Source organism: Hippoglossus hippoglossus, chromosome 18 (genome assembly GCF_009819705.1).
Source record: "Hippoglossus hippoglossus isolate fHipHip1 chromosome 18, fHipHip1.pri, whole genome shotgun sequence".
NCBI classification, from domain to species: Eukaryota; Metazoa; Chordata; class Actinopteri; order Pleuronectiformes; family Pleuronectidae; genus Hippoglossus; species Hippoglossus hippoglossus.
Genome location: NC_047168.1, coordinates 13,241,202 through 13,260,837, shown reverse-complemented (window position 1 = coordinate 13,260,837; position 19,636 = coordinate 13,241,202). Strand labels below are relative to the sequence as shown.

At 46.9% G+C, this 19,636-nt stretch overlaps 4 protein-coding genes and 1 long non-coding RNA gene across 8 annotated transcripts in view; 1 reads left to right on the top strand and 4 right to left on the bottom strand.

The window, feature by feature from the left end:
- The window catches only part of LOC117751892 (C-type lectin domain family 10 member A-like), a 10,246-nt gene extending 8,378 nt beyond the window's left edge, over positions 1-1,868 (top strand). Inside the window, exons 2-8 of one of the 2 annotated variants that reach the window (XM_034568925.1) lie at positions 62-169; positions 276-365; positions 468-533; positions 636-728; positions 867-1,021; positions 1,268-1,377; positions 1,609-1,868. In XM_034568925.1, the coding sequence (XP_034424816.1) occupies positions 62-169; positions 276-365; positions 468-533; positions 636-728; positions 867-1,021; positions 1,268-1,377; positions 1,609-1,765 (779 nt within the window). In that variant the 3' untranslated portion in view covers positions 1,766-1,868. The remainder of the gene's footprint in view (positions 1-61; positions 170-275; positions 366-467; positions 534-635; positions 729-866; positions 1,022-1,267; positions 1,378-1,608) is intronic. The other variant, XM_034568923.1, reaches the window with a different exon arrangement.
- Positions 1,869-2,207: 339 nt separating this feature from the next.
- Positions 2,208-3,124, bottom strand: LOC117751939. The gene is made up of 2 exons (XR_004611939.1): positions 2,965-3,124; positions 2,208-2,866 (listed from the first exon to the last, which is right to left on the bottom strand). It is a non-coding gene; the product is annotated as an uncharacterized LOC117751939 (long non-coding RNA).
- Positions 3,125-3,150: 26 nt separating this feature from the next.
- On the bottom strand, positions 3,151-9,021 carry si:ch73-71d17.2 (RPA-related protein RADX). Its single transcript, XM_034568827.1, has 18 exons — positions 8,861-9,021; positions 8,560-8,670; positions 8,066-8,255; positions 7,730-7,980; positions 7,439-7,605; positions 7,099-7,255; positions 6,711-6,819; positions 6,331-6,422; positions 5,975-6,100; positions 5,661-5,765; positions 5,345-5,518; positions 5,072-5,196; positions 4,578-4,828; positions 4,443-4,493; positions 4,097-4,140; positions 3,698-3,955; positions 3,485-3,619; positions 3,151-3,350 (listed from the first exon to the last, which is right to left on the bottom strand). Exons 1-18 carry the CDS (start codon positions 8,928-8,930, stop codon positions 3,226-3,228), a joined length of 2,541 nt encoding a protein of 846 aa, XP_034424718.1. The 5' UTR covers positions 8,931-9,021; the 3' UTR covers positions 3,151-3,225.
- Positions 9,022-9,632: 611 nt separating this feature from the next.
- ift46 (intraflagellar transport 46 homolog (Chlamydomonas)) lies at positions 9,633-12,176 on the bottom strand. 2 transcript variants are annotated; one of them, XM_034568922.1, is made up of 6 exons: positions 12,164-12,176; positions 11,796-11,989; positions 10,748-11,052; positions 10,569-10,662; positions 10,228-10,359; positions 9,633-10,122 (listed from the first exon to the last, which is right to left on the bottom strand). In XM_034568922.1, the coding sequence occupies exons 2-6, from the start codon at positions 11,922-11,924 to the stop codon at positions 9,763-9,765; spliced, it is 1,020 nt and encodes a 339-aa protein (XP_034424813.1). In that variant the 5' UTR covers positions 11,925-11,989; positions 12,164-12,176; the 3' UTR covers positions 9,633-9,762. The 2 variants fall into 2 exon arrangements, with proteins under 2 accessions (XP_034424813.1, XP_034424812.1); XM_034568921.1 differs by lacking the exon at positions 12,164-12,176 and having other exon boundaries at positions 11,796-12,129.
- A 319-nt stretch (positions 12,177-12,495) lies between these two features.
- Positions 12,496-19,520, bottom strand: LOC117751836 (serrate RNA effector molecule homolog). Of its 2 annotated transcripts, XM_034568817.1 has the most exons (21): positions 19,408-19,520; positions 18,020-18,142; positions 17,786-17,896; positions 17,556-17,696; positions 17,163-17,223; positions 16,782-17,079; positions 16,421-16,668; positions 16,124-16,339; positions 15,919-16,051; positions 15,683-15,822; positions 15,539-15,600; positions 15,143-15,221; positions 14,884-15,048; positions 14,509-14,682; positions 14,271-14,424; positions 13,901-14,013; positions 13,694-13,774; positions 13,452-13,602; positions 13,206-13,307; positions 12,914-13,037; positions 12,496-12,825 (listed from the first exon to the last, which is right to left on the bottom strand). In XM_034568817.1, the coding sequence occupies exons 2-21, from the start codon at positions 18,136-18,138 to the stop codon at positions 12,750-12,752; spliced, it is 2,748 nt and encodes a 915-aa protein (XP_034424708.1). In that variant the 5' UTR covers positions 18,139-18,142; positions 19,408-19,520; the 3' UTR covers positions 12,496-12,749. The 2 variants fall into 2 exon arrangements, with proteins under 2 accessions (XP_034424708.1, XP_034424709.1); XM_034568818.1 differs by lacking the exons at positions 12,496-12,825; positions 12,914-13,037 and adding an exon at positions 13,066-13,101 and having other exon boundaries at positions 13,186-13,307; positions 13,694-13,813; positions 13,856-14,013.
- Between the last annotated feature and the right edge of the window lie 116 nt (positions 19,521-19,636).

Below are 19,636 nucleotides of genomic sequence, written 5' to 3'. Positions count from 1 at the left end.
AATAAAAAGAGTCCGTCTGTCCATCCGTCTCCACCTCTCTCTCTACCTGTCTGTGTGTCAGAGCCTCGACCTGCCTATTTCTCAGGTGTCTCCAGGTTCAGACGTTGGTTGTACCCTGCCCTGACAGCGACAGTCATCCTGGTTCTGATCATAGCACTGGGAGCTAGCAGTGAGCACACACACACACACACACACACACACACACACACACACACACACACACTCTCGATGTAAATTTGGGAAAAAACAACATGTCGATTTTTGTTCCTGTTCAGACACGGCGACGTCAAATCGATTGTGGTCTGTGGAGAAAAGGGTTTCGAATATGACTGAATCCGTGGTCGTGGCTGGGCAGCTCAGTGCAGGTAACACACCTGCCGTCGTTCTGTCGGTCAGAGGTGATGATGTCAGAGGTGATGATGTCAGAGGTGATGATGGACAGTAGGGTTCTTCTTCTCTTCCTCCAGACGCGGCCGCAGACGTTCGCCGGCTAAAGTTTTCTGTGGAGAACAACAAGGACCAGCTGACGTCAGGTGTCTCACACACTGCAGATCGGTCATTCCTCCAACAGCAACATTAATAATCCCTCATGATAACGTTGTGTTTGTATTGTGTGTCTGTGTGTGTTTGCTCAGTGTCAGAGGCCCTGATGCAGCTCTCGACTCTGGACGCTCTCACTAGGACGGTCACTGCACTGAAATGTTCCCTCGAACGCTTCATCAACAACAGTAAACCCACACCGACCACACTTCTATCTTTACTCTCCTCAAATTCTGAAACACTTCAAATGCCCCCCCCCATTTTGGACTTTTTCCAAACATGTCACTTTGGCGTCTAAATGTGAAGCCTCTCTGTGTGTCTCTCAGGTTCACACGTAGAAGGCTGTTGTCCTCTGGGTTGGGATTTTTTCCAGACCTCCTGTTATCTCTTCAGCAAGACGTCTATGACGTGGCACGCTGCGAGAGACTGGTGCAACGGACACGAATCTCACCTGGTCATACTCACCACTGACGAGGAGTGGGTGAGACAGCCTGTCTGTCTGTCGGAGCTGATTTAGACAACGAGTCGCTGTTTAAAAAAACAACTTTTAAATAAAAAGCTTAAAATGTGCAAAGTTAGACTGTAACTTCAGGCCTGACACGAAAGATCGTGTCATATTGTTTATGTTTAGCTTTAGCAGTAGACCGAGCACAGGTCCTTGTTGGACACATTTACCAACATTGCGACAGAGTTCATGTATTTCTGTGTCTATGTCTCTCTGGTCCAGGACTTTGTGACCTCGCAGAGCAGGGGTGCCTTCTACTGGATAGGTCTGACCGATGAGAGAGAAGGACACTGGGAGTGGGTCAACCAGACCCCGTACGTCATGAACCGGAGGTGGGCTGAACATTTGGCTTATTTCAGGAATATGACGATCTTTTTCCAAAATGGGGACATTTCAGAGATAGAAAATGAAAAGTATTTAACATTTAACTTCTAGATACAAAATCACAGGGAATGTCTTCAGTTGGAAAACAACACAAACATTACAAGCGATTTCTAAGACAGTAGAGGTTTTTATAACATTGTTTTAAAAGGAGTAACACAAACCCACCTGTGTGTTTCCAGACGGTGGAGACCTGGTCAGCCGGACAGTTGGACCGGTCACAATTTAGGTCCTGGAGACGAGGACTGCGCACATCTCCACAGCGACGGACACCTCAACGACATTCACTGCTCCAGCAGGTTGCGCTATATCTGCCAGAGACACAGCCAGCACAGCTGAAGACCGCCTCCTCCGTTCGGGCTCCGTCTTTATGCTGCTCACCTCATGTAGGCACAGATCCACTGTGTCATGAAGACGCCATTAAACAGTTGGATCCAACGAATCAGACTCGTCTGTCTTTCTTGCGTCAGTGACGTTGATTTGTGCACTTTTTGCTCCTGTGGACTCAAACATGATGCGATTACAATTTGGTGGTTAAAGGTCAAAGGTTAAGGTTACTGCAACCTCACAAAGCACGTTTTAGGTCATAACTGAAGAATTCAAAGTTATGTTATCAGAAAATATAAAACAGATGTATTGAAGAGTCTTGACGGACATGGACGTAAATGAGCTGCTGTTTTAGAGAATTACAGATTCAAACTGTAAACTTGTGATGTGCATTTTAAGATTTGTTGCACAAACAATTTGGGAGTTAAAACAGAAGAGTGAGGATACGACAGTGAGGATACAACATCATTTATTAGACTGTAAAAGTTGAAGAACCTTTCTCAAATATAAAATGTGACACAGTTTTGAAGAAAACAGCGTGAAAGGAGCTGAAACCTTCAGTTCAAAACTTTATACAAAAACAAAACTTTTTTAAAGAAGCAACAGGAACAAACATCCAGATGTCAGAACAGTGGAGACAACCACAAACCTTTTGGCAATAAAATGTCACTTTAAGAAAACTTTTCTTTTTCTTGAATCACACAGAAGTTTTAGTGTCTGAACAGGAAACATGAAAACACTACCATGGTCAGAATTATAATTTACAGAGTTTGGCCTGAAAATGTATCATTAATATATTAGTATTTAATCAAGTTTCAGTTAAAAAATATTTTTTACTGTAAATTTCCAGACTTTATTTCTCTTTTAAAACCTTCTCTTCACAAACGGAGGTAAAATACTGAATTCTATTATTTCTATACTTTTTAAACAATTGGTTACGTTATATTTTAAATGACTGTGAGTATTTCATATGATCCAATGAAATTAAGTGATGTTACGAATATAATAATGATAATAATACCAATTCTGTGGCCTTTTTTATTAAATACGTAAATTATTCATACGTAAACACTTCTACTGTTCTCACATACTTTTCCTACTATTAGTATTTTACTGACACCACCTATATACTCATATAAATATAGATATAAATATATATATAAACAAAAAAATGTATCTGAACTTCAACAGTTCAAATATAATATTTTGACTAAAACACAAATGGCAGCGTTCCACTGGCGTCTGGATAAAATCCACCAAGCAGCTGCGAATGAAGTCAGTGTTGTTTTTACAACAACTCACAACATTTAGTAAAGTGCTTCAGTGTCTGTCTTTATAAATAACTAGAAATACTTTAAATTATCCAATATCTAAACTCCAGGCATCTGTGTGTGTGTGTGTGTGTGTGTGTGTGTGTGTGTGTGTGTGTGTGTGTGTGTGTGTGTGTGTGTGTGTGTGTGTGTGTGTGTGTGTCAGTTGGGCAGCTGAAACGCTCGGCTCAGGATGAGTTCAGTTCTGGTTCCCCCCAGGTGACACGCCTCCAGGACGCACACCAGCCTCTGATTGGTCAGCTGGGACGCCAAGACGATGAGGTCAGCTGAGAGACAGAAAGAGAGAGAGAGGGTGAGTGACTGTGTGTGTGTGTGTGTGTGTGTGTGTGTGTGTGTGTGTGTGTGTGTGTGTGTGTGTGTGTGTGTGTGTGTGTGTGTGTGTGTGTGTGTGTGTGTGTACCTGGTGAAGGTGGAGGTCCATGTGAAGAGAAGGCTCCGTGGGATAAGATGGAGGTCCAGGTGTTGGGGTGAGGGAGGACGGGAGGAGAGGAATGAGGGAGGAAGACGACGTCGACCGACACAGAATCTGACAGAGCTGAAACACGTTTTATATTATTTATATACCGAATTTAACCGATTTCCATAGATGGATAAACAAGATCTCTGTGTGTACCTCTCAGTCTCAGAGTGTAGTAGTCATCGAAGGCGGGGTCAAACCTCCCAGGGCCCGCCCTCCCTCCCATCGCCACGACGACAGCCTGCTCCTCCCTGCTGGTGTGGTCGTAACGCATCGGCAGCGTCTCCTCGGCAATGGGTGGGAAGGCGGGAAAGAGGGGAGCGGTGACGAAGGACGAGGCATCATCGTCATCGCTGTCGTCTTCATCAGCATTTGAGTTTTCTAGAAACTCCATGGAGGCTTCGAACAGGATGACTGCACAAAGAGGACGAAGATTCACCATCATCACGTTTATTTTGAATCTCCTGTGCTCAACTTTCTTCTGACGCGTTAGTCACCAGATTATTATTACGCCATGAAAAAAAAAAACATTGTGTAAAACACACACTTGCACACCTGTGTTGTTGTTTTGTTCTGGCTGTAGTGTGACCCACGGCCGTCTGAGGAATGAGACAAAACAATATGTCATTTTCAGTTTTAATAACATTGAGAGGAAAAGTTCAACATTTAGTTCAATCATCTGATGCTTCGTTAGACACCTGAACAACGTCATTGGTATTTCAGAGTGGCAGCAGGAGGAGGAGCTTTGTCATATCTCTCTCTTTAATATTACATTTTCTGTTATTTCCATTCAACCCTTGAAGAGAAATTCTCCTTTAAGTGGCCGTAAGAAAAAAAAAGAACAGACACAGGTTCTGGTAAATAAAAATATTTCCTGCTGAGTCAATCTGACAATGCTCACCTCTTCTTTGGAGTTTCAGGATGAAGCAGCAGTTTCCTCTTACACGACTTCCTGATGGAACAAACAGATCGACTGTGAACACAGAGCTCAACACCGACTCAGCTCCGACACACAAATCATGTTTTAATGCCTCACGCTGCTCTGAGGTCCACAGGACGAGGCGCCAGCTGACTGAAGGCGGAGGACGGAGAGGTTGGAGATAAAGACGAGGAGGGGGAGAGAGGAGGTCTGAAGGAATGAGGGGTGGAGGGGAGAGGCTGGAAGGAGGAAGTGGAGGAGAGGGACGGAGAGGGAGACGGGTGAGAGGAGGTTGTAAGGAGACGAGGGGAGGACGAGGAGGAGGAGCGAGACGCAGCTCTGTCCGTCCAGAGCAAAGAGCGATCCTCCTGCAGGAGACGAGAGACGACAGGTGATAAATTATAGGAAATACTTTGTTCTGTTTGACAAACATTTATTTAACTTCTACTTTTTGTTTCGTCCATCTGCTAACATGGAGGAGGCAGGTATATGACCTATACTGCAGCCAGACACCAGGGGGCGATCCTGATGATTTGGCTTTAGTTTTGGGAGGGCAGTCATGTTTATTTAGCGTGTTGTTACCATGGAGTGTGTACGTGTTCAACAGTCACCTCTCCTCTGCGGCTGTACGTAACCATGGTTACTGTTGCCTGGATGCAGAAGGTGCGTCTCTCCCGATAACAGAGCCTCTCCAGCTCCCTCTGAAGCTCCGCCCCTCTGAGGAAACCTGGCTCACCTACAAACAAACACACACACACACACACACACACACACACACACACACACACACACACACACACACACACACACACACACACACACACACACACACTGTAGATAGAAGTTCACTTTTTAAAAATAAAAATGACTGAAACGTAACTGACCTCTTCGATCTTTCATGTACGTTTCCAGGGAGACCGGAGGAGGTGGGTACATGAAGAATCCTCCAATCAGAGCCCTGCTCAGCACCTGTCTGTCATCCTGGCTCCTCAGCCACTGAAGGAACTGTCGTACTGGCCGGAGTTTACGATAACTCATCTCTGAGTGGTGGCCCAGTCCTGACAAATCAACCAATGATGAGAGAAGACCAATGAAGTGATGATGTAATGACAGAGAAGATGACTGGTGTAAAAATCTGAGGTTCAATCCATATGTGTTGTGCAAGTTTCTACCAGCAGGGGGAGGGACGGGGCGTGTTACCTGTGCAGTACACCTGAGTGTTGATGGTGTTTGTCAGGAAGCAGCAGTTGTGAGTTTGATTTGCAGATTTGATCAACTTCAGTCTCGTACAAACGACCACAGACACTGAAACAGACACAGACTTTCTTAAATGTTGATGAGTACATTTGTCTTACACAATATATTACTTTGTTTAGTTTTAGTTCTGACTCACAGACCTAAAAAAATAAAGATGGACGACATGACAGCTCCGCAAAAGTGAAGGAATCACTACTGCACAGATACACAGCTATGATTCCTGATGTGTTCCTCTGGACTTTAACCCGTTGTCTTACATGGGTGGAGGCTGCGGTGCGTTTCAGGTTGAGACGTGGAGAAGAGCTTCACGTTGATTGGCTGATCGCTGGTCCCGTCCTCCAATTGCAGCCAGCGATACTCCAAAAGCTCGGCCCCTCGACCATCTACCAATGAAAACAGAGATTGCTGGTGTGTTTTTGTAAATGTGAAGGAAATAAAAAACAAAAACTTTTTTTTTTTTAAATGGCTGCAACGTTATTTACTTGAATGATTTACATATTTTCTAGAAAAATTCATACGATTGTTCGGTTGCTGAATGATTTTATTTATTTTCGATTAATCAGTGCAGAAATAATTAAGGATGTTTTGCAGGAGTAACCATGGCAACCCTCACCCTTGCTCCTTATTCGCTCTGCTCGTCCTGTGAATGTAAGCAGACCAATGACATCGCACTCAGCGCTGTGAGGACGGTCCAGGAGCTCCTTACTGAAAAACAGTGTGTGTGTGTGTGTGTGTGTGTGTGTGTGTGTGTGTGTGTGTGTGTGTGTGTGTGTGTGTGTGTGTGTGTGTGTGTGTGAGTGAGTGAGTGCTGGTATTACAATCTTTGTGAAGATCAAGTTCAGATTTAAACAAAGTGAAGACATTCAGGCCAATGTGTGTTAGGTTGAGAGGTGGTTTGAGGTTGAGGTCAGAAGGAGATTAGCGGTTAGGTAATGCATCATGTACACGTGTGTGTGTGTGTGTGTGTGTGTGTGTGTGTGTGTGTGCGTGTACCTGTGGTAGAAGCTGTAGGTTGGTGCAGGTGGGAGATACTCGGGTGAAACTGAGGATTCTGGGAGAACAGATATCTGAGCAGCAGGATTCCTGCTGTTAACGCTGATCTCTGGACAGAACAACAGAAACAGAGTGACACGTCGGTCCTCACAGAACCATCTTTGCTCCATTGTGGGGACTCACCTGAAACCTCTCTGTTTATTTAAGGGCTGAGAATCAATTTTACTGTTAAATTAGACTCAGATCCATGTTACGTTTAACAGGTGGAGAATGAATATGGGTTATATGGATAAAAAAATATTTATCTGCACAGAACCTTCTACCTAAAACAAACTCAACTAAGTCCAAGAAAAGTCCCCACATGACAGTGAGACGGGTTAGTGTGTACCTATATCATCCAGCTCAGCCTGGTAATGCCGTTTGACTCGATAGCGTCTCAGGCTGATGACATCACCTGGCTTCAGACGGTGATACCAGCCGACACACACACTGTTCCACAACACCACACACACACCTCCAGTCCGGTCGCACACCTCCAACACCGCCTGAACAGAAAGAAAGTTTCACAGGGATCAATCTCAGTTCCTCTTTTATTTACATAATTTACACAAAATAAAATGACCCTTACAACTGTGTGTGTGTGTGTGTGTGTGTGTGTGTGTGTGTGTGTGTGTGTGTGTGTGTGTGTGTGTGTGTGTGTGTGTGTGTGTGTGTGTGTATTCACCGACCTTATAAGGACATTCACAGTTTCGGTCGGTTCTCCCATAATACATCAGGTGTGACTTGTTGATGATGCGTATGATCAGACGATGCTGGACGGCGCCCCTAGCAACGCCCCGATGACCAGACAGGAAGGAGTCACGCAGCTCAGACACCGTCACAGCAGGTCGTTGCCCTGACAACACACATGCACTTACTTTATTTTACCATTTAAATCAAATATTCAATCCGAACTAACAAAAACATATTTTAACTTAATTAACTTAATCTATGTATTTAATAGACAGTGACAGTTCCACCTTCCTCCTCCTCTTCATCATCTCCATGCTCCGCCTCTTCCTCAGTGGGCGGGGCTTCCCTCCACACCTCCCCACTGTAGTCCACATTGTTCCACTGAGGAAGAAACACACTCCTATTGGCTCTCAGAGGAACCAAAGGACCTGCAGCGTCCGGGGATCCAAACCAGGGCAGAGAGTCCACGTCCACATCAAACCTCCTGACTCCATCGTCCTCGTCGTCCCCTCTGACCTCCGCTCTCTCCAGTCTGTAGCTGCAGGCGCAGAAACGTTGACCCGGATTCGTTATGACACACTGATACATTCACCTGTCACTCACTCACTCCCTCCCTCACTCACCTGTCTGTCTCCGCAGAGGCCCCGGGGCATGCTGGGTGCTGAGCGCTCATGGCGAGGGCGAAGGTGGCATTGCGTAGCGTCGATCCCGGCCGCAGGACGTTCCTCTCCACCAGCCGGTTCAGACCAGGATCCAGAGTCACCTGAAGCCTGCAGTCGCCGTCTGTCAGTGTGACGTCGTACAGGTCGTCACCTGGAGTGGACAGGGACCACAGGGACAACGGGGACAACAGGGACGACAGGGACGGGTCAGATGGAAGGAAACCGACCTGTTGAGTCATATTCTGTATGATGTTACTTCATCCAAGACAGGAGCTGCATTAAAACAGCCTCCTCTACTGTCACCATGTTTGTTGTTGTCAGAGACTCTTGACTCTGTGTTGCCCTCTAGTGGATGTACAGTATAACACCCTGGAGCATGTGGGCAGAGACGGAATCGGACGTGTGTCTTTCTGTCAATGAGCCAGTATAACGTGTTTTACTCTGTGTGGTCTCACCGTTGAGCACCGCCTGCGGGAAGTAGACGGACGAGCCCTGGTCTCTGCTGTAGCGCTGCAGGTCCACCACGGACAGGAAGTCCCTGCAGACGGCGGGAGAGGACGAGGACGAGGACGAGGACGAGGACTCCTGCGACACAAGACGAGGAGACATCAACCAACATGAAATGATCCGTGAACATGAGGAGACGGGTTGAAGCTGCTGACGTCGACAATCAGGTGGAAAGAGGTGGATTTATTCCACATGTTACACACGTGTTACACACATGTTACACACATGTTGGAGGAAAACAGGATCTGACCTGGTTGGGTCCGGACCTGGACCTGGACCGGGTCAGGGTTCTGTGGAGGACGCAGCCCGCAGCCGCCATGTTGGACAGACGGCAACAACAATAACAGTGCGGTGCATTGTGGGAGAGGTGTCTTTCAAACACAATAAAATAAAAATATTTTGATATTAATATCAATATTTGATGTTAAATCAATTAAATCTTTCTTCTTCTTTTATTAAAATACAGCAGTTTTTTTTCAAACCAGTTTAATAAGGATATTTGTTACATTTATGTAAATATAGTCATTATATTCTCAACATTTTACACTGAACCTTAATGACATTAAACATAAATAAACTATTATCTGAACCACACTGAACATTAACATTACATTGATCAATCAGCAGTATTGATTGATTGATTGAATGTGTACATATATATATATATATGTAACAGAATATTTAACCAATAATAAAGTCTAAGTTGAACAAACTTCTGACCTTTGACACTGGTCTCCATGCCCCAACACATACCGTGCTTTATGGACCATAATTTACTAAATGAACATGAGCTGAATTGAAGAAGACTTGAAACTAGAGACTGAGACATAAAATGTTTACTGATGTTAAAAATCAAGTGAGAATTCATTTTGTCTTTGACTTCTACAGAAATCCTGCCTCCTGCTGTTCCCACATCGTCCTGTTGCTGTGAACGCGTCTGACCCGTATATGGAACACGAACCCAGAAAATGTCCAGACAAGTGATGACGTGGTGACGTGGGATTAGCTGAGTCAGAGGATGATCTTCAAAACGTTTTATTGACATGTTAAAGTTTATTTGACAGAATAAAGAGTGGAGCACAGGAACAGTTCCGTCTGACACAGATGAGACCAGGTCAAAGGTCGTGACCTCCTCGCTCCCTGTACCTGTGTCAGGTTTGTGTTCTGCGTGTGAAGTGCTGAGAGTCTCTGAACTCCAGGTAGAGGTTGAACAGCAGGTGCAGAGACTGGATCCTGCTGCTGTGCACGGGGACGTCCAGCAGGGCGCACACGAGGTCCACATACTCCATCAGGCTGCAGTTGAGGCGGGCGGGCGGCAGCTGCAGACGCCCCAGTAGCTCCTCCAGCTCGCCTGGCCACTCCTGCATCAGGCTGTCGATGTCGGGCATCGCGCGGCCATAGTGGACGCTCGCCGCTGGTTTGGAGCGGTGCAGCGCACTGATGCTCTCCACCCAGCTGTCCACCGCCCGAGGAATCGACTGAGGACTCGCCACGCTCGTCACCTTCTTCAGCTGAGGACGGACAGACAGGACGAGGAAAGACAGGACAAGGACAGGTGTATGAGTGCGTGTGTGAGGTGACAATGTGCAGATGTGTTTGTGTATAAATATCTGTACCTCTGTGGCTCCGTGTTGTTTGGTTTCCTCCGACAGCCACAGCGACAGAACCGTGGGGTCAGACTGTTTCACACTGGGCTCGTCCAGAGCCAACAGACCCAGAGCGTCCTCGATACCGTCCGGCCTCGGCACCTAAACGCATCACAAGTCACACTGAGGTCAGAGGTCACAGAAAAGGGGGGGGCTCATGTGAGGCCTTCAGTGTAACATCAGAGTCTTGTTAACGTCAGCGCTCAGGTGTTTAGTCTGTTTTTACTTTCACAATAAAAGTCCTGGTATCCAGCTCAGGCTGGAGATAAACCTGGAGGAGGAAGTGATGTCATATTTACACAGCGACGTACCTTCAGGAAGGCGTCGATGTCTCCGACAGCTGGGATGAAGTCGGGGATGAAGGGTTTCAGACTGTGATCCAGCTCAATGGACTGAGGCGTGTACCTGAAGGGGCAGAGATTGAAATCAACACTGAGACTTTTGAAAGTATTTAACGGAGAGTCAGGACTTCAGGCGCTGCTCGTCTCACCGTGTGATGTACTGGAACAGCTCTTTGACCTCGGTGCTCACAGGCAGGTTGGCGTAGTCGGCGGGGTCATACGCCCCCTCCGGAGCCTGCCCCGGTTCGTCGTCATCGTCTGTATCGTCTTCGTCAGAATCGTCATCCTCCTCCTCTTCATCCTCTTCCTCCTCCTCCTCCTCGTTCGGACTGGCACCAGGCTGCCTACCGATTGGCTCTTTGGTCCTCTGAGGCTTTTGGTCCTCCTCAAACTCGTCACTGCTGCTGTTGGCAGACATCAGGCCACGCCCCTCCCGGCTCCGCCTGGAGAATGACTGACAGGACAAATGACCAATCAGAATGTGACTGTGAAAACATCCTGGTCTTAAGACTACAGAACAAACTGAACTGAACAAAGATCACCTCTGAGGGAAGATGCTTCACTCTGACAGTTTCTGCAGCTTAAACAAAGACTAAAAGAATCGTGAGTCAGTCTCAGCTGTCAATCAGGACGTCTCAGCCTGTTTTTATATAATCAAATAACTAATTAAAATGCCAATTAAGGAAATCGTCCGTGGACCAGACCGTCTCGTTTCGCCTTTGTTATCTACGCGTCCTTTGACGACCGAATGGATCGGATCCTGAATTTAGATGCAGCTCACTTCTCAAAAGGTCACGTGTTTATCCAATCAGTGACTTAGCACTAGTGTGTGGACCTCTGAGATTCATCAGGTGACCTCTGGAGGGGCCCGAGCTCCATGTTGACAACCAGAGGACTAAACTGAATGTATACACAAGTAGATTGAATATTAATAATGATCTGATCAGGGCTCAATCAGATCACTCAACAGTAACTGATGAGCGTAATGTGTGAATCAGTTTAGTAGAAAACTCATTAAAACCTTCGTCACTGAGTAAATTGAGCTTTACAACAAATCACATCTTGTTCAAACTGTTCATGTTTCTCTCTGGTTCATGTTTCTCTCTGGTTCCCCCCCCCCCCCCCATCACTCCTCGGGCGGAGTGCTTGTCTCAGACAGCCGGGTCCGCTGGCCCCGGGCCGGGCTCCGGAGGTTACCTGACGCTGGCCGCGGGGAGTCGGGCTGGAGACGCTCGCCACCTCCTCGGAGTCGACCACCTCCAGGCTCTCGTCGTACGGCTGGTTGTCCAACTGGCGGGGGTCTCTCCTCCGGTCGGTCCGCTCCATAGGACACCGGGCGATCACCGGGCAGCGCACATGTATCCACCGGGGATCCAACCGACGATCCGCCGCTCGGACCGACTTTCTGTCCCGTTAGCACCGTTAGCAACAGACCCGTCGCTGGGCTAACACCAGCCGCCTAACAACAAACCGAACCGGAAGAGCTTTTAAATTGTCGGAGGCTGTAAACACCGCGAGACCCGTTATTAAAAACACAACAGAACTTTAGTCCGAACCGTTTAAACGTTAAATTACCGGATGAACTCGGTTATAAACGCGACTCTCCGCGTCAGCAGCTAACTCAACAACCCGCGGGTCCCGAGGTGTCTCCTGGCAACCGACCGCACAAAGCATCATGGGTAGTGTAGTCAGACTTGATGGAAAACATTTCTCACATTTAAGAGTATTTTTCAGTGAAAGTACTTATATTATAGATCATATCACGTATTTTTTAAGTTAGTATATTATACACAATTTAATAAAAGGTATAATATTGTATGTTTAACGATTTAAATGTCATATATATGTATACATCTCGTCTTTATATACAGTAAAAAATGCTGCGTAGACGTCATCATCAGTCTTCCTCTATTGATCTTTATTGGAAAGTGGAACAATTCATTTAATCAATGATGGACAGTCACGTTGGTCCTGCTCCTGACATACACACACACACACACACATACACACACGCACGCACACACACATTTTCTGTCCTAACTCAAAATAAAAGACGAGCTAGAGATGGAGGGAAGATGAAATGAATCATGGGAAAACGTAGAAATAAAAAAACGTCTAAAAAAAACATCCTGTGTTTTGACTTCGTTGTGTTCAGAAGAAGTCGAGGTCCTCCGGAGCGTCGAGGTCTCTGTACTCGATGATTGAGCGAGGGTCTCCTCGTGCGCCCCTACACAGAGAGGGAGAGAGAGAGGGAGTCAGAGTGACGACAGCACAGTGAAATGTATTGATCACGTGTTGATCAGATGTGACTTTACCTGCTGTTCCGTTGTTTCGCAGGAAACCCTCCTCCACCTCCACCTCCTCCTAAATGACCTCTGAAGTTGTCGTAGTTACCGCGGCCACCGCCAAACTGGTTGTGGGGGTAGGGAGGTCCCCCACCTGCAACACACACAAAAAATTAATCGATTAATAAAAATTATCTTTAGTGAGATACAAGTTGTGTAGTGACGTTGTGTTTGAGTGAGACGTGATATATCTGAGCTCTTTCATCGTGTGTGTGTGTGTGTGTGTGTGTGTGTGTGTGTGTGTGTGTGTGTGTGTGTATACCAGGGAAGCCAGGCATGGGAGGTCTGACACCAGGGGGATATCCCAGAAGACTTTGCTGTTGTGGCGACTGACCAGGAAATCCAGGGATGCCAGGGGGAGCGGCTGGAAGAGCAAGGGATGAGGAGTGTCATTCACCAGCACATTGACAACGTGTGCACTTGGTGTGTTTGTGTAGGAAGAGAGAAAGTAACTGTTGTGTTCTCACACAAGTGACTTAAGATGTCGGTCAGACTTTTTGTGTCTCACCTTGCACTGGCGGTAGGAGGGGCTTGTTCTCAGGAAGGGCGGGTCTCTTGGAGTCCAACAGAAAGTTGTTGAAGAACTCAACCTCCTGTCTGACGGCAGCGACCTTGTCTCCGTGTTTGTTCAGGATGTGTTTACGCACAAACTCTGGAGCCTGAACAATAACAACAATATCAAATGTTACCATGGTAACCGCTCATTCCCCACAGGAAGCACACAGGACTCACACAGGAATTTGGACTCACCTTGAACTTCTTCCCGCTCAGAGGACACAACCACTTATCTTTACTGAGCTCCTGAGAGTTGGCTGTCAGGAACTTCTCCACCTGAGTAGACAGACAGACGGGCATTGAAGTGAGAGAGAGAGAGAGAGAGAGAGAGAGAGAGAGAGACAGGTAAACAGACAGGTTAACAGACAGGTTAACAGGTAGATAGACAAACGGGTGTGGCACCTCTTGTTCCGGGTCTTTCTTTCCCAGCCTGGCAGCTTCTTCCTCACTCAGTGTCTCTGATGGTGACAGCAGAGGAGCCAGACGCTCTTCACACATCCTCTGATGTTCGCTCACTGTCAAATCAGAAGACAACGCTCGGTCACACTGCAACTTCCACAGCGTGTACGACTTCATATGTGTTACAGGAGGTAACACGTAACCTGCAGTTTCCACACGTGACTAAATATTTGACCTAAAGGTGGCGCTGGAGTTTTAAATCCAAGTAACTGGGGTTCATCCTGAGGTGAACATGAATGTCTGATAGCAACCTAATGATGATCAAGTCTATTTTTATTTATCTGTGTGTGTGTGAGTGCGTGTGTGTGCGTACTCTCAGCTGCAGTGATCTTGGCCACAGGTAGGGGTCCTCGTACATGGATCAGGCCACAGCGATGAGGCATCTCGTCCTCAGCAGGATACTCACAGAAGTTATAATAATCTACAGAGTGAACGAGGCGCAGGTAGAGCAGCAGTCTGTCCAGCACCTGCGCACATACACAATATTTAACAGTCAGAAACATAACTTTTCAAACATTATGACAGAATAAGACTTCCTGAGCTCCTCCAACCTTCATTAGCTTGTCGTCTGTCTCCACGCTGACTTCAGAGGAGGAGGCGGGGTCTTTGGCGTCACCTGTGTCGTCACTGTTGCCCCCGGAGGCGCCAATAAGCTCCTCCTCCTCAGCGCTGACTTCCTCTATGAGGTAATCTGTAATGTTCTTCAGGACGGGGTTCGTCTCCATCTGTACACACACGTTATTGAGAGATTATGGGTAATTACGTCTCATCACAGTGAGCCAGACTGTCAAAATAAAAGCAACCAGCTAAATTGACTGTCGTCAGCTCCTGTTCTTTCAAAATAAAAGCAGCTGCATTAACTACAATAGCCAAACTACAATCACTAACTTCCTGTTCAGAGTTTTAATGTGCTGTAAGGACTGTACCTGTTCGGCCCACAGCTCCCCCCTCTGGTCCAGGCTGTGCACGAGTCGGGCTGACAGACGGATGTCGTTCCTCACCACCGGTTTGTGGTGCGTCAGACCGTTGACGGTGCGAACGCGCCGACACAGATCTCTGTTGACCACCGGAGACAGTTCACAGTCTCTGAGCTGAGGATTGGGAGGAAGAGAGAGGGCAGGTGTCACTTAACGATCAGTTCATGTCAGTGACGGCTCGACCAGGAGTGGGTTTTGGTGGATTTACCCTGATGTTCTGGAGGTTCCAGCACGTCTCCTTGATGTTCACACCGCGGTCGAAAGTCACCCAACACCGCCTAAAGAACCTGACACACACACGGACAATAAAATATGAGACTATGCTGTCATGGTTGAACTGTGGTTATATCACAGTTAAGATTTCATTCTACTTCCTGTTCCAGTGAGTGACCTGACACGTAAAAACCTAAACTGTCCCTCTGAACCGATTCCTCAGTTTGACTTAGTTATCAACTCTTAGAAGCCAATACCAACATCAATATTTTCGTGGATTAGAAGAGACGGAAACCACGATTACAAATGCATTGCAGATGTGTTTTAAATAAACTGGATGATAAATGTGCGATGAGACTGAAATGACAACATCCAGCGCTTCGGTACTCACCTCCTCTCAGGCTGAGGGTCCGACAGCGCCACCCGTAGGAAGCCTGGGTACCTGCGACACAACTACACACACGAGCCAGGTTAGTCCAGGTGTCATTTGTGTTTAAGTGTGTGTGTGTGTGTGTGTGTGTGTGTGATCTCTTACCGCAGTGATCTCCTCCTTTGACACCTCTGGTGGGATGCTCCTGATGAACAGGGAGGTGGTGAGGTGGAGGGGGCGGGGTTTCGCAGGGGCCTCTTTCTCCCTCTCTTTCCCTCGCTCTTTCCCTCGCTCTTTACGACGCTCTGAGAGACACACACACTGATAAGTTTGCCCCAACTCTCTGTCGTTTAACCTTTGACTAAACAGTTGCTGAAGTAGGAAAACAAATTGGTCAGTACCGTCTTTTCCTTCCTCCTCCTCCTCTTCCTTCTCTTCGTCCTCCTCCTTCTCTCCTTCAGAGTGGGAGGAGTCTGAGTCGGAGGCACTCCCCTCCCCGCTGTCAGCTGACACGCTGCGTTTCCTTTTCCTGCCCTGAGTGGAGGAGTCGACAGGATTTAATACTAACACCACAAAGAACGTTAGTGTCATCAAGAACCAACTCACCTTCTTTGTCTTTGTCGTCTTTGTCGTCTTTGTCTTCTTTGTCTTCTTTGCCTTCTTCTCCTCCCCCTCCTCCTCTTCCTCCTCCTCCTCCTCCCCCTCCTCCTCTTCATCTTCATCTTTCTTCTCCTCCTCCTCCTCATCCTCCTCCTCCTCCTCCTCTTCTTCTTCTACGTCCTTCTCCTTCTCGCCATTCTGCGTGGCCTCCTCTTCACAGTCCTGGGACAAAAATATGTTTAATGCCCTGACGCGAACATGTCGTCACTGTTATTTACCGCTGTGTGACATCATCATTCTGACCTTATCACAGTCCTTTTTCTCGCCCTTCTCTCCGCTGGTCGACGCCTCCGTTCGACTACTGGTCGCCTCTGAGCTGCTTTGATCGCTGACACTTCCTCTGCTCTGCTCGCCCTGACTCTTCTCACCTCCAGCTGCTGCTCCACTGATGACGCCACTGCTCGTCTCCCCGCCCGCTGCCGCCACAGGAGCTGCAGGTGCCTCCAGGACCTGCAGGTCAAGGTCTGTACCTCCCTCCATCTTTATCACGGCTGCAGGGAAAGAGAGAGGGGCGCATTACCCAGAATCCTCAGCAAGGTGACACCAGCAACTGGATATATGTAAATATAAGTTTTATATCTTAATATACATTCACTGATCTCACCTGCGTCGAGGAGTTTTATGATTGCTGCACTGTGGTCCATGTCCAGAGACATGTTTTCCAGCCAGTTGTTGTCCAGAAGGAAGAGGAAGACGCTTAGCCGGGTTTTGAGGGAGGCCAGAGACTCCGCCTTACTGGCCATGATGTCTTCGGGGTGGTACTTTGAGCGAAACCACTCCTGGTCTTTGTGCTGTAGGAAGAAGTCCTGCAGCTGCTGCCTCCTGAAGTCCAGTTTGTACTGGTTGTAACGCTTCACCGCCTCTGTCTCATCGACACTGTCCTCCATGTTCAACAGGAACTCCTGCAAATGAATCAGAATGAGTGCGTCCTGACCTTCGACCCCTCGCTCGAGTGTTGTGACAGAAGCCCAGTTTGTTTGCTCACCTTAAAGCTCCTCATGGTGGGAGGACCAGGAGGAGGAAGGTCAGGATCCACCATCCCCAACCTGAGACAATATGAACCACAAAAGAGAGACGTCAGATCAGACTTCTTGTCACTTCTCTTGGAATCACCGGTCTGTTGTTGTACATCTCCACTAACCACTGAAGTCTCAGTTCCTCCAGGTGTTTCTGTCATGTTATATTCACCATAACATGAGGTCACTGTGACCTTTGACCGGTAAAATCTAATCAGTTCATCTTTGAGTCCAAATGACAACTGGTCTAAATTTGAAGAATATCCTTAGAGGCAGATTTAAGATGTCATGTTCAAGAGACCAAAAACATGTTAGACCAGGATGATCTTGAACTTTGACCACGTGTTGGGGCAGTGGCTCACCTGCCCTGAAGTGGGTGACCTCCGTGGTGGGGGTGAAGGTGGGGGAGGTCAGGATGCCAGCCCTGAGGCCCCGCCCCTGGAAACGGAGCCCCTCCTCCGTAGGGCATGTCGTAGCGGTACGGCTCCCCCCGGTGGTCATCCCTGAAAACATTCAGCCACAAATGACAGAATGAGTATAGATGAGTGGATAAAATACATGCGTGCTGCTAAAACACACACACACAGCTCACCAGTCTCTCCTCATGCGTTTGTGTTGAGGGCTGATGTGTCGAGGTGGAGAAAACCTCTCTCTGCGACCGCGATCGTAATCCCTCCTCCTCTCTCTGCCGCGGTCCCAGTCCCTGAACAAGCGATATCCACACATGTCGGTCACACACATGAACACACTCAAGCTGTGGTTGTATGCTTCCACCAACCAGTACAATTTCAGTCTACTTGGTGAGAGTGACGTCAGGTGGGTTTACCTGTCGGGCCAGTCGTCCCGCCTCCTCTCCTCCCTCTCCCTCGACCGCTCCATGTCGCTCCTCTCTCTCCTGAACTTGTCCCGCCTCCTCCTGTCGAACTCGTCATCGCTGTCTCCCATTGGACTGAAGACACAGACACAATTTCCTTTAAAGTCCCGAAGCTTCTGTCAGACGATTATTGATCTGTTATTTGACTAATCATAGCAGCTCTAAACGAGTCAAAACATTAGAAGCAGGTTTTAAATAATGTTTCTTCATCTAAAGTTTAAAAGAAATAATCAGTTTGTCAAATATAAAGATTCTTTTCTCGGTATGTTAAAAATAATAACGAATCATTCATCGTTTCAACATTACTGTGAATCAGGACACAACACTTAATTAATACCAGTTTCCAGTTCATGCAGAGTTGATGGTATAAACAGGTTAAGTTGGTCGAGTTGTTCAGATTAGATTTACATCGTTTCTTTACTTTGACACGTTAAACGTGACCGAGCAGGTTTGTTCATCATCACTGAGTTCAGTGCAAACAGGAGCTGATCAGTCAATGCTTTTATTTTCACACTTTGACTCGGTGAGAACAGACACAGGTTTAAAACCAGAGTTGTAGCTCAGAATCTCATGATATTACATGTTAGTTTACATGTGTTCATACAATAATTCACTAAACCATAAGCAAACTGTGACCAGGCTTGAAATATATTAAAATATTAAAGCTGATCAACATGAATTAACAAGACGTTTTACCTTTGAATTAGAGGTCAAAATAGAGAAACACTTGCAAATTTCAGTTTCTCACGTAAAAAGACTAGTTTATTTAATTAGTAAATTAATTGGGGTGAAGCTGATGAAACTAGAAGCTCCGACTCCAGTTTGTACTTCATGGATTTTAACAATCAACTTTCAATGTCTCAAGATGAATTTAACGTTTGTTTTCGCATGATTTAATACGTCCTCTTCTTCCACGCGAGGCCAACACGCACACGAAAACACCGACGCCTGAAACACGACGACAACAAACAGAAGACACACGAATCGTGTTATTGAATCGTGTCTTGTGTAGATGCTAGCTGAATTAGCCTGTTAGCTTCTGCTGTGCTTGGCTAGCATTGACCCTTCGTGGCCGCTGCGGGATTCACCCACAAACTGAACTCAAACGCAGTGACCGTGCGAAATGACGTCACACAAGAATAACGTTAACTTTAACGGTAAAGTTAACGTTAGCCGTGCAGCAGCTGGAACATGCTAACCGCGGCTAATTAGCTAGCTCGCACCAGAGCTAACCCAGCGTGCTAATATAAATATTATATACAATTAATTTTCTTCCGTGTTTGTTCGCTTTGAGTTTAGTGCGAAACGAGCATTATTTATAAGTTCATAGTGTTTTTTACCTGAAACTTCTCCGTTTGCAAAGTGAAGAATTAGCTCCGGAGCTAACGCGACTATTTCACCGCCAGCCGGAGAGGAAACCCAACCGACGAGACTTCCGGTTCGACTCAGCTCCGATTCTTTTATTTCCGGTCAGGTTTTTAGTCTGACACAAACACACGCGCCCCCTGGAGGCAGCTGCAAAGCACAACAATGATGAAGAGTGAAGAGCGGCCGGTTAACTTAATAAAA